This window comes from Schistocerca americana, chromosome 1 (assembly GCF_021461395.2).
Source record: "Schistocerca americana isolate TAMUIC-IGC-003095 chromosome 1, iqSchAmer2.1, whole genome shotgun sequence".
In the NCBI taxonomy this organism is placed as follows: Eukaryota; Metazoa; Arthropoda; class Insecta; order Orthoptera; family Acrididae; genus Schistocerca; species Schistocerca americana.
The window spans coordinates 332107421-332122895 of record NC_060119.1 but is presented as its reverse complement, the minus strand read 5'-3'; the positions used below and the strand labels follow the sequence as shown (position 1 = coordinate 332122895).

The 15475-nt window shown below is 41.8% G+C and overlaps 1 protein-coding gene across 1 annotated transcript in view; it reads right to left on the bottom strand.

The window, feature by feature from the left end:
- Positions 1–15475, bottom strand: part of LOC124599071 (nuclear pore complex protein Nup107) — a 225362-nt gene that overhangs the window by 35052 nt on the left and 174835 nt on the right. Inside the window, exons 9-10 of the mRNA XM_047136046.1 lie at positions 12763–13027; positions 9882–10078 (exon numbers count right to left, since the gene is read on the bottom strand). Of these exons, the coding sequence (XP_046992002.1) occupies positions 9882–10078; positions 12763–13027 (462 nt within the window). The remainder of the gene's footprint in view (positions 1–9881; positions 10079–12762; positions 13028–15475) is intronic.

The following is a 15475-nucleotide window of genomic DNA, read 5'->3' as shown; positions in this document are numbered from 1 at the left end:
CTTCCACCTTCAGAAGCATTTTCCCATCCCAAGGGCAAGAGAGTGCCCTGAACCTCTGTCTGCTCCTCCGCCCTCTTTGACAAGGCCATTGGCAAAATGACGGCAACTTCTTATGCTGGATGCCTTGGCCGTTGTTGTTGTTGTTGTTGTTGTCTTCAGTCCTGAGACTGGTTTGATGCAGCTCTCCACGCTACTCTATCCTGTGCAAGCTGCTTCATCTCCCAGTACCTACTGCAACCTACATCCTTCTGAATCTGCTTAGTGTATTCATCTCTTGGTCTCCCTCTACGATTTTTACCCTCCACACTGCCCTCCAATACTAAATTGGTGATCCCTTGATGTCTCAGAACATGTCCTACCAACCGATCTCTTCTTCTAGTCAAGTTGTGCCACAAGCTCCTCCTCTCCCCAATTCTATTCAATATCTCCTCATTAGTTATGTGATCAACCCATCTAATCTTCAGCATTCTTCTGTAGCACCACATTTCAAAAGCTTCTATTCTCTTCTTATCTAAGCTATTTATCGTCCACGTTTCACTTCCATACATGGCTACACTCCATACAAATACTTTCAGAAACGACTTCCTGACGCTTAAAACTATACTCTATGTTAACAAATTTTTCTTCTTAAGAAACGCTTTCCGTGCCATTGCCAGTCTACATTTTATATCTCCTCTACTTCGACCATCATCAGTTATTTTGCTCCCCAAATAGCAAAACTCCTTTACTACTTTAAGTGTCTCATTTCCTAATCTAATTCCCTCAGCATCACCTGACTTAATTCGACTACATTCCATTATCCTCGTTTTGCTTTTGTTGATGTTCATCTTACATCCTCCTTTCAAGACACTATCCATTCCTTTCAACTGCACTTCCAAGTCCTTTGCTGTCTCTGACAGAATTACGTCATCGGCGAACCCCAAAGTTTTTATTTCTTCTCCATGGATTTTAATACCTAGTCCAAATTTTTCTTTTGTTTCCTTTACTGCTTGCTCAATATACAGATTGAATAACATCGGGGACAGGCTACAACCCTGTCTCACTCCCTTCCCAACCACTGCTTCCCTTTTATGTCCCTCGACTCTTATAACTGCCATCTGGTTTCTGTGCAAATTGTAAATAGCCTTTCGATCTCTGTATTTTACCCCTGCCACCTTCAGAATTTGAAAGAGAGTATTCCAGTCAACATTGTCAAAAGCTTTCTCTAAGTCTACAAATGCTAGAAACGTAGGTTTGCCTTTCCTTAATCTTTCTTCTATGATAAGTCGTAGGGTCAGTATTGCCTCACGTGTTCCAACATTTCTACGGAATCCAAACTGATCTTCCCCCAGGTCGGCTTCTACCAGTTTTTCCATTCGTCTGTAAAGAATTCGCATTAGTATCTTGGAGCTGTGACTTATTAAACTGATAGTTCGGTAATTTTCACATCTGTCAACACCTGCTTTCTTTGGGATTGGGATTATTATATTCTTCTTGAAGTCTGCGGGTATTTCGCCTGTCTCATACATCTTGCTCACCAGATGGTAGAGTTTTGTCAGGACTGGCTCTCCCAAGGTTGTCAGTAGTTCTAATGGAATGTTGTCTACTCCGGGAGCCTTGTTTCGACTCAGGTCTTTCAGTGCTCTGTCAAACTCTTCACGCAATATCATATCTCCCATTACATCTACATCCTCTTCCATTTCCATAATATTGTCCTCAAGTACATCGCCCTTGTATAGGCCCTCTATATACTCCTTCCACCTTTCTGCTTTCCCTTCTTTGCTTAGAACTGGGTTTCCATCTGAGCTCTTGATATTCATGCAAGTGGTTCTCCTTTCTCCAAAGGTCTCTTTAATTTTCCTGTAGGCAGTATCAATCTTACCCCTAGTGAGATAAGCCTCTACATCCTTACGTTTGTCCTCTAGCCATCCCTGCTTAGCCATTTTGCGCTTCCTGTCGATATCATTTTTGAGACGTTTGTATTCCTATTTGCCTGCTTCATTTACTGCGTTTTTATATTTTCTCCTTTCATCAATTAAATTCAATATTTCTTCTGTTACCCAAGGGTTTCTACTAGCCCTCGTCTTTTTACCTATTTGATCCTCTGCTGCCTTCACTATTTCATCCTTCAGAGCTACCCATTCTTCTTCTACTGTATTTCTTTCCCCCATTCCTGTCAATTGTTCCCTTATGCTCTCCCTGAAACTGTGTACAATCTCTTGTTCTTGCAGTTTATCCAGGTCCCATCTCCTTAAATTCCCACCTTTTTGCAGTTTCTTCAGTTTTAATCTACAGTTCATAACTAATAGATTGTGGTCAGAGTCCACATCTGCCCCTGGAAATGTCTTACAATTTAAAACCTGGTTCCTAAATCTCTGTCTTACCATTATATAATCTATTTGATACCTTTTAGTATCTCTAGGGTTCTTCCATGTATAAAACCTTCTTTCATGATTCTTAAACCAAGTATTAGCTATGATTAAGTTATGCTCTGCGCAAAATTCTATCAGGCAGCTTCCTCTTTCATTTCTTAGCCCCAATCCATATTCACCTACTATGTTTCCTTCTCTTCCTTCAGGAGGCATTGCACTCAAACTTCTTAGGAGTATGGGCAGACACTCACTTAAGATGGGAAAGCCATCCTGTTCCTACTGACGAATTCCAGTCACCCATGACTATTAAATTTTCATCTCCCTTCTCTACCTGAATAATTTCTTTTATCTCATCATACATTTCATCAATTTCTTCGTCATCTGCAGAGCTAGTTGGCATATAAACTTTTACTACTGTAGTAGGCGTGGGCTTCGTGTCTATCTTGGCCACAATAATGCGTTCACTATGCTGTTTGTAGTAGCTTACCCGTACACCTACTTTTTTTATTCATTATTAAACCTACTCCTGCATTACCCCTATTTGATTTTGTATTTATAACCCTGTATTCACCTGACCAGAAGTCTTGTTCGTCCTGCCACCAAACTTCACTAATTCCCACTATATCTAACTTTAACCTCTCCATTCCCCTTTTTAAATTTTCTAACGTACCTGCCCGATTAAGGGATCTGACATTCCACACTCCGATCCGTAGAACGCCAGTTTTCTTTCTCCTGATAACGACGTCCTCCTGAGTAGTCCCCACCCGGAGATCCGAATGGGGGACTATTTTACCTCCGGAATATTTTACCCAAGAGGATGCCATCATTATTTAATCATACAGTAAAGCTGCATGCCCTCGGGAAAAATTACGGCTGTAGTTTCCCTTTGCTTTCAGCCGTTCGCAGTACCAGAACAGCAAGGCCATTTTGGTTAGTGTTACAAGGCCAGCTCAGTCAATCATCCAGACTGTTGCCCCTGCGACTACTGAAAAGGCTGCTGCCCCTCTTCAGGAACCACACGTTTGTCTGGCCTCTCAACAGATACCCCTCCGTTGTGGTTGCACCTACGGTACGGCTATCTGTATCGTTAAGGCACGCAAGCCTCCCCACCAACGGCAAGGTCCATGGTTCATGGGGGCCTTGGCCAACATTACTAATTATTTTTATTCCAAAATTAACCAGTGCCGAGGTCATGTTTTTGATTACCAGACATAGATGCTACCCCTAGACCACAAATAAATACCTCGGGAGTACAATTACTGAAGTTGGGAGGCAGCTTGCATCTATTCTGCAGAACAGCACAGTACAGCTCAACGAAAGATCTACACCTAAAAGCTGGAACGTTGCACTGGTCACACTCATACTCAAGAAAGGAAATAATAAGCCTGTGAATTAAAGATCCATATCACTGGCATCGATTTGTGGTAGAATTCTGGAAAACATACTGTGTTCAAACACTATAATTACCTTGAAGAATACAGTCTATTGACGTACAGCCAATGAACATTCAGAGATCATTATTTTTGCCAAACACAACTAGCTCTTTACTAACACGAAGTGTTGTGTGCTGTCAACAGGGGATATCGAATTGATTTCATATTTCTATATTTCCAGAGAGACGTCTAATCAACCTTCACATGCCTACAGACTGTCGTCTCAGCTGTATGACTGGATTTGTGATTTCCTGCCAGAAAGGTCACAGTTCTTACAAATCAATGAAAGTAACTGAGTAAAACAGAAGTGATATCTGACATTCCCCAAGCAAGTAAGTATTATAACCCCTCTGCTGTTCCTAATATAGGTCAATGATTTATTGGACAATCTGTGTAGCCCTCTTAGATTGTTTGCAGATGATGCTGTCATTTACTGTGTCATAATAACTTATCAGACCAAATGCAACTGCAAAATGACTTATACATGATATCTGTATGGTTCCAAAAGTGGCAATTGACTGTAAATAAGGGAAAGTATGTGGTCATACTCATGAGTACTAAAAGGAATCTGTTAAATTTCAGTTGCATAATAAATCAAACAAATCTAAATGCTGTCAATTCAAATGAATACCCTGAGATTACAATTATGAATAACTTAACTGGGGAGCAAAATAACTGATGTTGGTCGAAGTAGAGAGGATATAAAATGTAGACTGGCAATGGCAAGGAAAGAGTTTCTGAAGAAGAGAAATTTGTTAACATCGAGTATAAATTTAAGTGTCAGGAAGTCATTTCTGAAAGTATTTGTATGAAGTGTAGCCATGTATGGAAGTGAAACATGGACGATAAATAGTTTGGACAAGAAGAGAATAGAAGCTTTCGAAATGTGGTGCTACAGAAGAATGCTGAAGATTAGATGGGTAGATCACGTAACTAATGAGGAAGTATTGAATAGGATTGGGGAGAAGGGAAGTTTGTGGCACAACTTTACCAGAAGAAGGGATCGGTTGGTAGGACATGTTCTGAGGCATCAAGGGATCACCAATTTAGTATTGGAGGGCAGCGTGAAGGGTAAAAATCATAGAGGGAGACCAAGAGATGAATACACTAAGCAGATTCAGAAGGATGTAGGTTGCAGTAGGTACTGGGAGATGAAGAAGCTTGCACAGGATAGAGTAGCATGGAGAGCTGCATCAAACCAGTCTCAGGACTGAAGACCACAACAACAACAACAACAACAAGTACACTGAAACGGATCACTATGGATTAATGCGTTTAAACACACTTCATCAAACCCTACAGGTCTTCCAGAATGTGGAGAGTCACTAACGTCAAAACGATCCTCCTTAAAATGAGAACACCATTTTCTTGCTGTGCTCTGTCCACTGGCTTTATCTCCATCCACAGCACAAATTTTTATGGCTGCATCTGCTGCTGTCAACCCTTTACTGAACTCTTAACAGAAGATATGTCAGAAGTGGTCTGATTACTCCATTTTTCTGCATCCACAGTCCACTTGCTGTTTCCAAATGACGATTAATAAATAAACCCATAGCAACCATCATACCAACATGCAGAACAAAAATGCTGTGAACTTATGCACCACCCTATTATAAAACCATTATTCAGCCTTTTACATCACGTGGTTTACAGTGCAGGATGATTATGGGGAAAGAGCTGAAAGAAAGGAAAAGCTGTAGGAATAGAATTAAAAGACGCTCAACAAATATCTCCCTTTTGGAACAGATAAAATGTATGGGAAATAATATACAAGGAAGATACCATACTATATTAAATAGAATACAGACAATTTTTTCGGTTTGTACACTTAATGAGAATTGGTCACAAAAGAATACTCAAAAATGTATTTAAATACAGACCAAAAAACAGAAGCCACAAAAGAAGAGTGCAACTTAAATTGAGTCAAGGGATAGAAGACAGTGAGACCAATAGAAATTCGGCTATTGAAGACACACAAAATGGGTATTATGGAGTCTGAAATGCAGGATGCACCAGGAGCTGAAGGACTGTGGGATGCTGTTCTCTTGGACAGGTGGGGAACCAAGTGATGCATCATTTCTACTCCCAAAACCATCACCACCACCACCACCACCACCACCACCACCCTATCATCCTTTCAAATACTTTACACAGCATGCTAGCAAGGTCAATTGTTTAATAACTGTCAATGGATTTTGAGTTTTTCCTAGCTTAAGAATGGAGACAATGTTATTATCTCCCCACTGCGAAGGGAGAACATCTTGTGGTCACATACAGTTGAAGATCCCGAGTACATGGAACTTTTGAGTGACATTCAGATGGTGGATCTTCTGATTATGAACTGAATCAGGATCTGGAGCCATATCACGTGACGAGTCAAGAGCCTGAAGCAGTTTTGAGTCAGTGAAAGGTTCATTATATAATTCAGTTGTGACGGGGGGCAAAGGATAGGGGGTGCCATCAGCTTTCTTTAAGGCATTCAAAATGTAGCTGGGTAAGAAGAGGATGCCAATGCAGTAACAAAGATGGTCACAAAGTGATCAGCAACAACTGACACACTGGTAGATATACCGCCATGCAGGAGGAGACCCGGGACAGTTTTTGATCTTTGGTGGCACAGAAGACTGAGATAGACACATAAGTTCCCAAGGAGGAGATGTATCACTCACTGGATTTAATTATGAAGCGAGCCTTAGCACAGAGCCACTTAGAAGTGTAATGGCAGTCTGTGAAGGATGTCATTTGAGATGGTGTAGGGCTGTCTGATTATCCTGAAGAGCTTTTTCCAAATCTATGGTCCACCATGCTGCTAGCTGGCAATGGAGGTGACCTGTAGGAAGGGGAATAGCAGCTCCAGTGCTGTGGGTAATCCAAATGGAGATGTTCCTCACAATTTTGTCAAGGCAGTGTGACAGAGGGGGCATATGGTACACAGTGATATAGACTTGCACACACCAGTTGGCTCTTTGAAGAGCCCAAAGTGATAAGTCGTACATCATGTAATGACAAGAAAGTGACTGGATCATCGGAAAATGTCACAGTCACAAAGACTGTCACTGATATAAGCAGGTGGGAGTACAGCACGAGAAGTGATACCCGAAGGCTGTGCTGATGTCATCATGAGGGAAAGGCCATATTGCCCCCATGATTAAGTTTGTTTATGCAACTGCCAGAGGTCGATGTCAAGGGTTGCTTTGTTTGAAAGAGTGGGAGGGGGGGACGACCGAACTGCAGGGGCATCGGTCCCTTGTTCCCGGTAAAATAATTACACAAGGGAAAGAAGAAAAGAAAGGAGATGTACAGCACAATAGCAGAAGAAAGGAAGAATCAGAAGAATGTTAGAAGGACAACTAACCCTACTATGAGCAAAACAGGAAGAGAAAACCACAGAGAGAAGCAAGAAACAGGTAGACAGGGTACAAACAAGAGAGGAGATGACCGTGGCTGGCCGACCACAAGAATAAAAAGGAAGAGCCAGCCACTCTGCGACACATTAAAACATACACCCTAAAAGAATTAGAGTGCGGAACACAAAGGGACGAAGGACATGCGCTAAAACTTATACAGAATGATAAAATCCACCGTCACATGTAAAACGTAAAACTAAATTAGCGGATGAGGCATTGTCAGCTAAAATTAATGTTAATGAGTTCAGCAACTGAAGAGTCCATTGCAGGGCAGCCAAAAGAGGACAGCTCACCAAGACGTGGGCACTGTAAGCTGGGCGCCACACTAACGCTGAGGTGGGTGATGTCGAGGGAGTAAATAAGCTATGTACTGCTGACGACCTGGCTACAGAAGCGCACAAGTAAGTATGAGGTGTTTCTCAATAAGGGTAACAAACTTTAGAGATTGGTGAATGTGGTCATTCTCAAAACTGACAGATAGTGGTAGTACACAGGGCAAATTACTATGAAGTGGCTGGCCACAGTTTCCAAAAATCGTGTGTACACTAGGAATACATATGCACAAAGCACTGGCATTTAAAGCACCACATCTGGGGGTGAGAAATGATTTTGACCTCCACAAAATCAAGGATGACTTCACCGATGTCAACTTTCCTGTCCCAGTGGCCTTTGTACAGTATGCACAAAGTGAATCCCTTGCTTCTGAATGTGTTCATGTAGTTCTTTACCCATCCGCAGTGTTAGGTTTCAGTGAGACGTTAAACCCTGTATAGTGTTTAGGTTCTTATGGGGTCTTATGATAACAGATACATCAGCAAGTTGCTTAAAAGAGAGTAACGCCTGGGACTGGATAGGATTAGCCATCTTAATTATGGCAGAACACTTTGTAATTTGGGAAGAAAGTTTGTAAAGCATTCAAATATTTTAAATATTCTCCACAAAGATCATTGGGTTACTAGAGACAAAGGATCCTCCATCTGTTCAGGTACAAAGCAGGGACTGATGTGAGTAAATATCAGATAGTTGCTTGGTTTTGTTTTCCTTTCATGCACAGGCACCTACTGTTTGGCATACGTGGGGAGGTGATAGCTTGGGCATCAACAGTGGGATACAGGCATGGTCGGAGAGCTGCCATCATATGGTTACTTCATGCCCCCCCTCCCACCCCTACCCATGTATTCTGTGAAAGAATTTTATGGAAGAGGAGGAAGGCAGCCCCAGATGTGTCAATCAAACATAAGTTAACTGAAATATGTAGTGTAAAACAAAGGGAATGAAGCGAGAAAAAGTCATAACTGACATCCTATGAGCAAGTAAGCTGACGCAAGTATTGGCCAGCCCCTCTCTCTCTTTGTTAGTATTTGTTTCACATCTTTATATGAGATTTTCCATTAATCATCCCATGAGCAAGCTATGTTCTAATCAAGGAATCAGTGCTAGAGAAAAGTCTGAGGGAAGGTACAATCAGATAGCAAAACTGCATCAAAGGAAGAATGGAAGGAAATAAGATTAGGGTTTAATGTCACTTTGACATTGTCATCATTAGAGGCAGAGCACGAGCTACAAATGTGTCAAGGATGGGGAAGGGAATTGGCTGTGTTGTTTTGAAAGGGACCATTCCAGCATTTGCCTTGAGCGATTTAGATAAATCACAGAAAACCTAAATCTGGATGGCCAGACAAGGACTTCATCTGCCATCCTCACAAATTCGAGTCCAGTGTGCTAACCACTGTGCTGTCTCACTTGGTGCAGCAGAATAAAAGAAGTAGTCATGCGATGGCTTGGGGGTCCATGCACATCACGCACATACTCAAAAATGAATTGTGAGACCCCTGGGGGATGTGTCCTGGGGGAAGGTATTAGTGGGGATGGTGGCCAAAAGGCCATTCATTTGGGTGAATAGCTGGTTGGTGGTCTTGCCCATATAAATTTCTGAGCAGACGTTATAGCAGGACTGGTAAATAATATGACTGCTTTCATAGGTGGCCCTGCCTCTGATGTGATAGGATATACCTGTGATGAGACTGAAGTAGGTTTCGCTTTGTAGGAGCGTCAGACTCGTCTTGTACCTGGGTCTTCTACCCAAGTGGCAAGGGCCTGGAGGTAAATGTGCCACATGGATAGGCCAGCAAATTTCGTACACAGAGCAGGCCTGTTGCCACATATGGCCAGATCTATAACCCCGACAACTGTCACTTGTGCTGGCCATTCTGAGCAACACCTTGTGGACCAACTGAAAGTTTCAATGTGTGTCTAGTTTTCCATCTACTTTTCAATTTGTTGGGGACAGTTATAAAAGGCAAAGCTTCCATGACAGGTTGGCTTTAACATCACGCAACATTGCTTGGCATGGTCCTACTGACTGTGGTACGAAAGAGAGGTCAGCATCTTCTGGCTGCACTCCTAAATGGTAGCACGATGTTCACCACATTACTATTAAAAGGCAACTCAAGGACAGTTTCACAGTTATTGATAATGTGAAAAGATTACGTTAAAAAGAATGTGTCACAACAAAAGTACAAGTATCATACACTGCAATGCACAAATTACTTATTATGAAATCTTTCAGCTACAATGAAGATTAATTAACAGAATAAAGGCACTCATATCAAAGAAACTGAACTTTAATTGCTGTGCACTTCAAACAAAAAATGTTATTTACATTTTTTAGACTAGATATACTCGATTACCTTATATTCTCTACAGTTGTCTTTGTGACTGCACATATGTCTAGGCCTGCATCTTCACCATCTGCCAAACACTGTAGTTGTAACTCTGGGTCCACAATTTTTTGCAAGAACTCAGAATATAATGTTATCTGGTCATCTTGGGGAAGGAGAGATGCATAATAGGCTACAAGACAAGGCTGCTGCCATCCTATCAGCACCTAGATAAAGATATAACAGTTCAGGGAAACTGGATTCTTTCACACTGCTAGATGTAACATAAATCTTTGTATAATAAACTAGGTCCAATGATAGCTCTGAGGTTGGGGAGATGAGTATTTGCATATGAACTAGCATTACAGAAACAATAAGAGGTTTAAAATTTCCTTCCATCTGCAGCTCCTGTTCTGGTTATTCGACTTCTAAAGCGAACAGATGCAATCTTTTTCATTAATGGAAAATCTCATTTTAAGATGTGGAACAAATTTTAACAAAGAGATAGAGGGGCTGGCCAGTACTTACCTCAGCTCAGTTCAGCCGATAGATTCACAATACAGAACAGAAAATTTACATTCCTAGCTTTCGGAACTTTGTTCCTTCATCAGGGAGGAGAGAGAGAGAGGAAAAAGGGAAAGTGGATTCAGTTACTCACAACCCAGGTTATGAAGCAACAGGAAAAGGTAAACAGGGAGGGTAGCAAGGATGGAGGCATGGTTGTCAGAGGGAAGCCAAAGATATTCTACTGTTAAGTACTGTGCCAGCTTCAAACCAAAGAGGATGCGTACAGAAGTAAAGAGGTATATAGTTTAAAGATAATCACAACTATGTAGGATGAAAAGATGCGTGAATGGCTAAAGAGGAGAGGGGAAAAAGGAGAAGACTTAAGAGTAAATGGGAGTGAGGTTGGTTAACGTAGGTTCAGTCCACGGGGATGGCGGGGTGAAAGGATGTGTTGGAGTGCAAGTTCCCATCTCCGCAGTTCCGAGGGACTGGTGTTGGTGGGAGAAGCCAAATGGTACGTACGTTGTAGCAGGTTCCTAGGTCTCTAGAATTATGCTGGATGGCATGCTCTGCTACTGGGTATTGGACATCTCCTAGGCGGACAGTTCGTCTGTGCCCGTTCATGCACTCAGCCAGTTTAGTTGTCGTCATACCGATATAAAAGGCTGTGCAGTGCAGGCATGTCAGCTGATAAATGACATGTGTTGTTTCACATGTGGCCCCGCCTTGAATTGTGTATGTTTTACCAGTAGCGGGACTGGAGTAGGTGGTTGTGGGGGGATGCATGGGGTAGGTTTTGCAGCGGGGTCGGTTACAGGGGTAGGAACCACTGGGTCGAGGTGGTGGTCTGGGAATATTGTAGGGTTTGACAAGGATGTTACGGTGGGGGGGGGGGGGGGGGGGGGGGGGGGGGGGTGACGAAAGGCAACTCTGGATGGTGTGGGGAGAATATTGTCAAGGGATGATCTCATTTCAGGGCTTGACTTGAGAAAGTCATATCCCTGGCGGAGTAATTTGTTGATGTATTTGAGGCCAGAATAATATTGGGTGACAAGGGGGATGCTTCTGTGTGGTCTGGGGGTAGGAACAGTGTTGTTGGACAGGGAGGAATGTATTGCTTGGGAGATCTGTTTGTGGACAAGGTCTGCAGGATAATTGTGGGAGAGGAAAGCACTGGTCAGGTTATTGATTTAATTGTTGAGGGATTTGTCACTGGAGCAGATACGTTTGCCACGAATACCTAGGCTGTAGGGAAGGGAGCGCTTGATGTGGAATGGATGGCAGCTATCAAAGTGAAGGTACTGTTGTCTGTTTGTGGGTTCGATGTGGACAGAGGTGTGGATGTGAGCTTCAAAAAGATGAAGGTCAACATCCAGGAAGGTGGCTTGGGTTTTAGAGAAGGACCAGGTGAAATTCAGATTCGAAAAGGAGCTGAGGTTGCTTCATAACCGGGGTTGTGAGTAACTGAATCCACTTTCCCTTTTTCCCTTCTTTCCCCCTCTCTCCTCGCTGATGAAGGAACAAAGTTCCGAAAGCTAGGAATGTAAAGTTTTTGTTCTGTATTGTGAATCTATCGGCTGTACTGAGCTGAGGTAAGTACTGGCCAGCCCCTCTATCTCTTCACAACAAAGCCCCACCACTGTACTTTTCAAAACAATTTCTACTGGGTACCATACTCCCGCTTGCCTCTAACTGTCCAACTGAATTCTTTGAGTTCAGTTACATTTATTATTAATACATCTGACTTGTTATAATTATTAGTTTATATGTACAGCACATTGGTGATATCAGAGTTATACAATGCTATAGATACGAACAGATGTACAAAGGAGATATTCATCCATTTCATTGCATGAATGCACATAGCAACAACACATAAAAATGAATGTATTCAAAACCTTAAACTATTATTAATTATATCACAACAGAAACAATGGAAAATCCAGGATGGAATTTAACAACATTATGAGAAAGATAGTCGCTGTTCACCATTTAGCGGAGATGCTGAGCTGAAGATAGGCACAGCAAAAAGACTGTCACACATTAAGCTTTCAGCCAATAAGGCCTTCATCTCACACACACACACACACACACACACACACACACACACACACAGAGAGAGAGAGAGAGAGAGAGAGAGAGAGAGACAGAGAGAGAGAGAGATGTCTATGGTTCCAACACCTGTGTGTGTATTTTTACAATGGCCTTGTTGGCTGAAAACTCACTTTCCGACAGTCTTTTTGTGGTGCCTATCTGTGATTCACCATCTTCATTATATGCCAAGCAGCAACTATCCTTTTCATAATAGTGTTACATTCCATCTTAGGAATACTTATTTAAGATTTTTTTTTTCAGTCGCACATTATACTTATGATATTTTTTTTATTTCAGTCAAGCAACTTACCTTTATATATTCCACAAGAACTAAGTCTCCAATATCATCACGTTTGGACACACCAGCCATCCTAAAGAAAAGTACAAGATGGGCAAGAAAGCGCAGAAACTGTGGGTCACAACTGGAAATCCAGCAACTTATTTTTTCCATCAGAAGTGCTATTTCATCCATTATAAGCATCTGTTGAACCACACACATAGGTTCATTTGCTGTCAGTTTAATACTTGGGTCTTCACTTGATGCCAACTCTGAAAAAATTTCTTTCACAGACTTCCTGGGGGGAAAAAAAGGTTATTAAAGTCTTTTATATCTGCCAGACCAAGGCACAACACCCATAATCAGTCACATCTGAGACTGAGAATAAACGAACAAATGTATGTATATCGGTGTAGTACCACAGAATATTTTGTCTACACTGAAGTTAAAACTCACATATTGTGCACATCTTTATCAATCAATGTTTATCAAATATAAAATATTTATGCTGGTTGAAAATAATGTTGATATAAAAATTATAAAACACAATGAGGATTTAAAATCTAATTATATCCTGTAAAAAGTCATGCCTATACAGCCATAATAAGGCGTATTATTTATCTTATCTCCACAGTATACAGATCATCCTTTATAGATGTTATTACTGTTAAACACTAAACAGCCACATTTACTGGTTGTAACGGACACTACTGTTACATTAAGAAAACACTGAACTGGTCATCAGGGCAAAGAATCTCTCTGTACAGGTCTCTCGTTATGTCAAGAGACAACACCTAGATACATCTGCAGCATAAACACCCTATATACACACATCAAAAAAGTTTTGCCTAACCCCGGCTCTCAGAACTCCTAAAGATAGATGTTGAATGTGGATATTTTATCACAGACACGTCCCTTTGACTGTTCAGAGATGTCACTAAACCCACCCAAAGATGTAAACAACCAGCATGAGCAGCACCTATTACACGGAGGAGGTCCGACAGCCGATCAGTTCCAGTAATTCCACCAGAAAGGAGGTACATGGCTCGTGTTCTCTGTAGTTCAACCGTGCCTAGATGGTCAGTACCACGGTTCGATCGTGTCCGCATTGTTACTTTGAGCCAGGAAGGGCTCTCAACAACGGAAGTGTCCAGACACCTCGAAGTGAACCAAAGCGATGTTATTCGGACATGGAGGAGATACAGAGACAGGATCTGTCAATGACATGCCTCGCTCAAGCCATCGAGGGGCTACTACTGCAGTGGATGACCACTACCTACGGATTATGACAGGCAGGAACCCTGACAGCAATGCCACCATGTTGCATAATGCTTTTCGTGCAGCCACAGGACATCGTGTTATGACTCAAATTGTGCCCAATAGGCTGCATGATGAGCAACTGCATTCCGGACATCCATCTTTGCAACCTTGACACCACGCAGTGCGGTACAGATGGGCCCAACAACAATACACCGAATGGACATCATGTTCTCTCCACTGATGAGTGTTACATATGCCTGCAACTACACAATCATCGGAGACATGTTTGGAAGCAACCCAGTCAGGCTGAACGCCTTAGACACACTGTCCAGCGAGTGCTGCAGGGTGGGGAGGTTCCCTGCTGTTTTGGGGTGCCATTATGAGGGGTTGACATATTCTGCTGGTGGTCATGGAAGGCAGCGAAATGGCTGTACGATACATGAATGCCATCCTCCGACCGCAACTGCAACCATATCAGCAGCATATTGGCGAGGCATTCGTCTTCATGGGTGACGATTCGCACCACTCTCATGCACATCTTGTGAATGACTTCCTTGAGGATAACAACATTGCTCAACTAGGGTGGAAAGCATGTTCTCCAGACATGAACCCTATCGAACATGCCTGGGACAGATTAAAAAGGGCTGTTTATGGACGATGTGACCCACCAACCACACTGAGGGATCTACGTCGAATTGCTGTTGAGGAGTGGGACAATCTGGACCAATAATGTATTGATGAACTTGTGGATAGCATGCCACGACAAAAACAGGCATAAGTCAACACAAGAGAACGTGCTACTGGGTATCGGATGTCATCAGCAAACAAAAGTATGTTCAGGTATCTCTCATTCGTTATCTTTAATTCCTTTGTTTACTTTATGTTTCCATTTGCAATTAGTGAAGTCAATGTAGATATAAAAAACCAGTAGGCAATAGCCCACATCCTTGTCCGACACCTTGGTTCGTAATTAGTTCTTCTAATCGATTCCTATCTGCGTTAATTACAATGCATGTAGTTTTATAAAGAATTCTCACTACCTCTGTTGCATGACAGGGATATCCAAGTTCAGAGATAATCTTCCATAGGCTTTCACGGCTCACACAGTCAAAGGCCTTCTCAAGATTGATAAAGTTCATTTGGGTTTCTATATTAAATTCTCTGTGTTGCTTCTATGATGATTTTAATTTGAAACATACAGTCTGTGCATGAATGACCTGATCTAAATATATTTTGTTCTTCAGAAATAATAGCTTCTGTAATATTCTTCATGCGGTTATTGATCATCTTTGAGTATGGTTTGTAGCCAGTGTTAAGAAGACTTATGCCACAATAGATTTTAGTCATTATGTTTCCCTTTTTTTAAAAATAGATTACTTCTGCTATAAACCAAGGGTCTGAGATCTTTCAGTTCAAAGAACACTCATTTATTAACTGTAAAAAGTCTTATCTAGTGGTAACCCTCTGCATTTATTCCATCTAATCT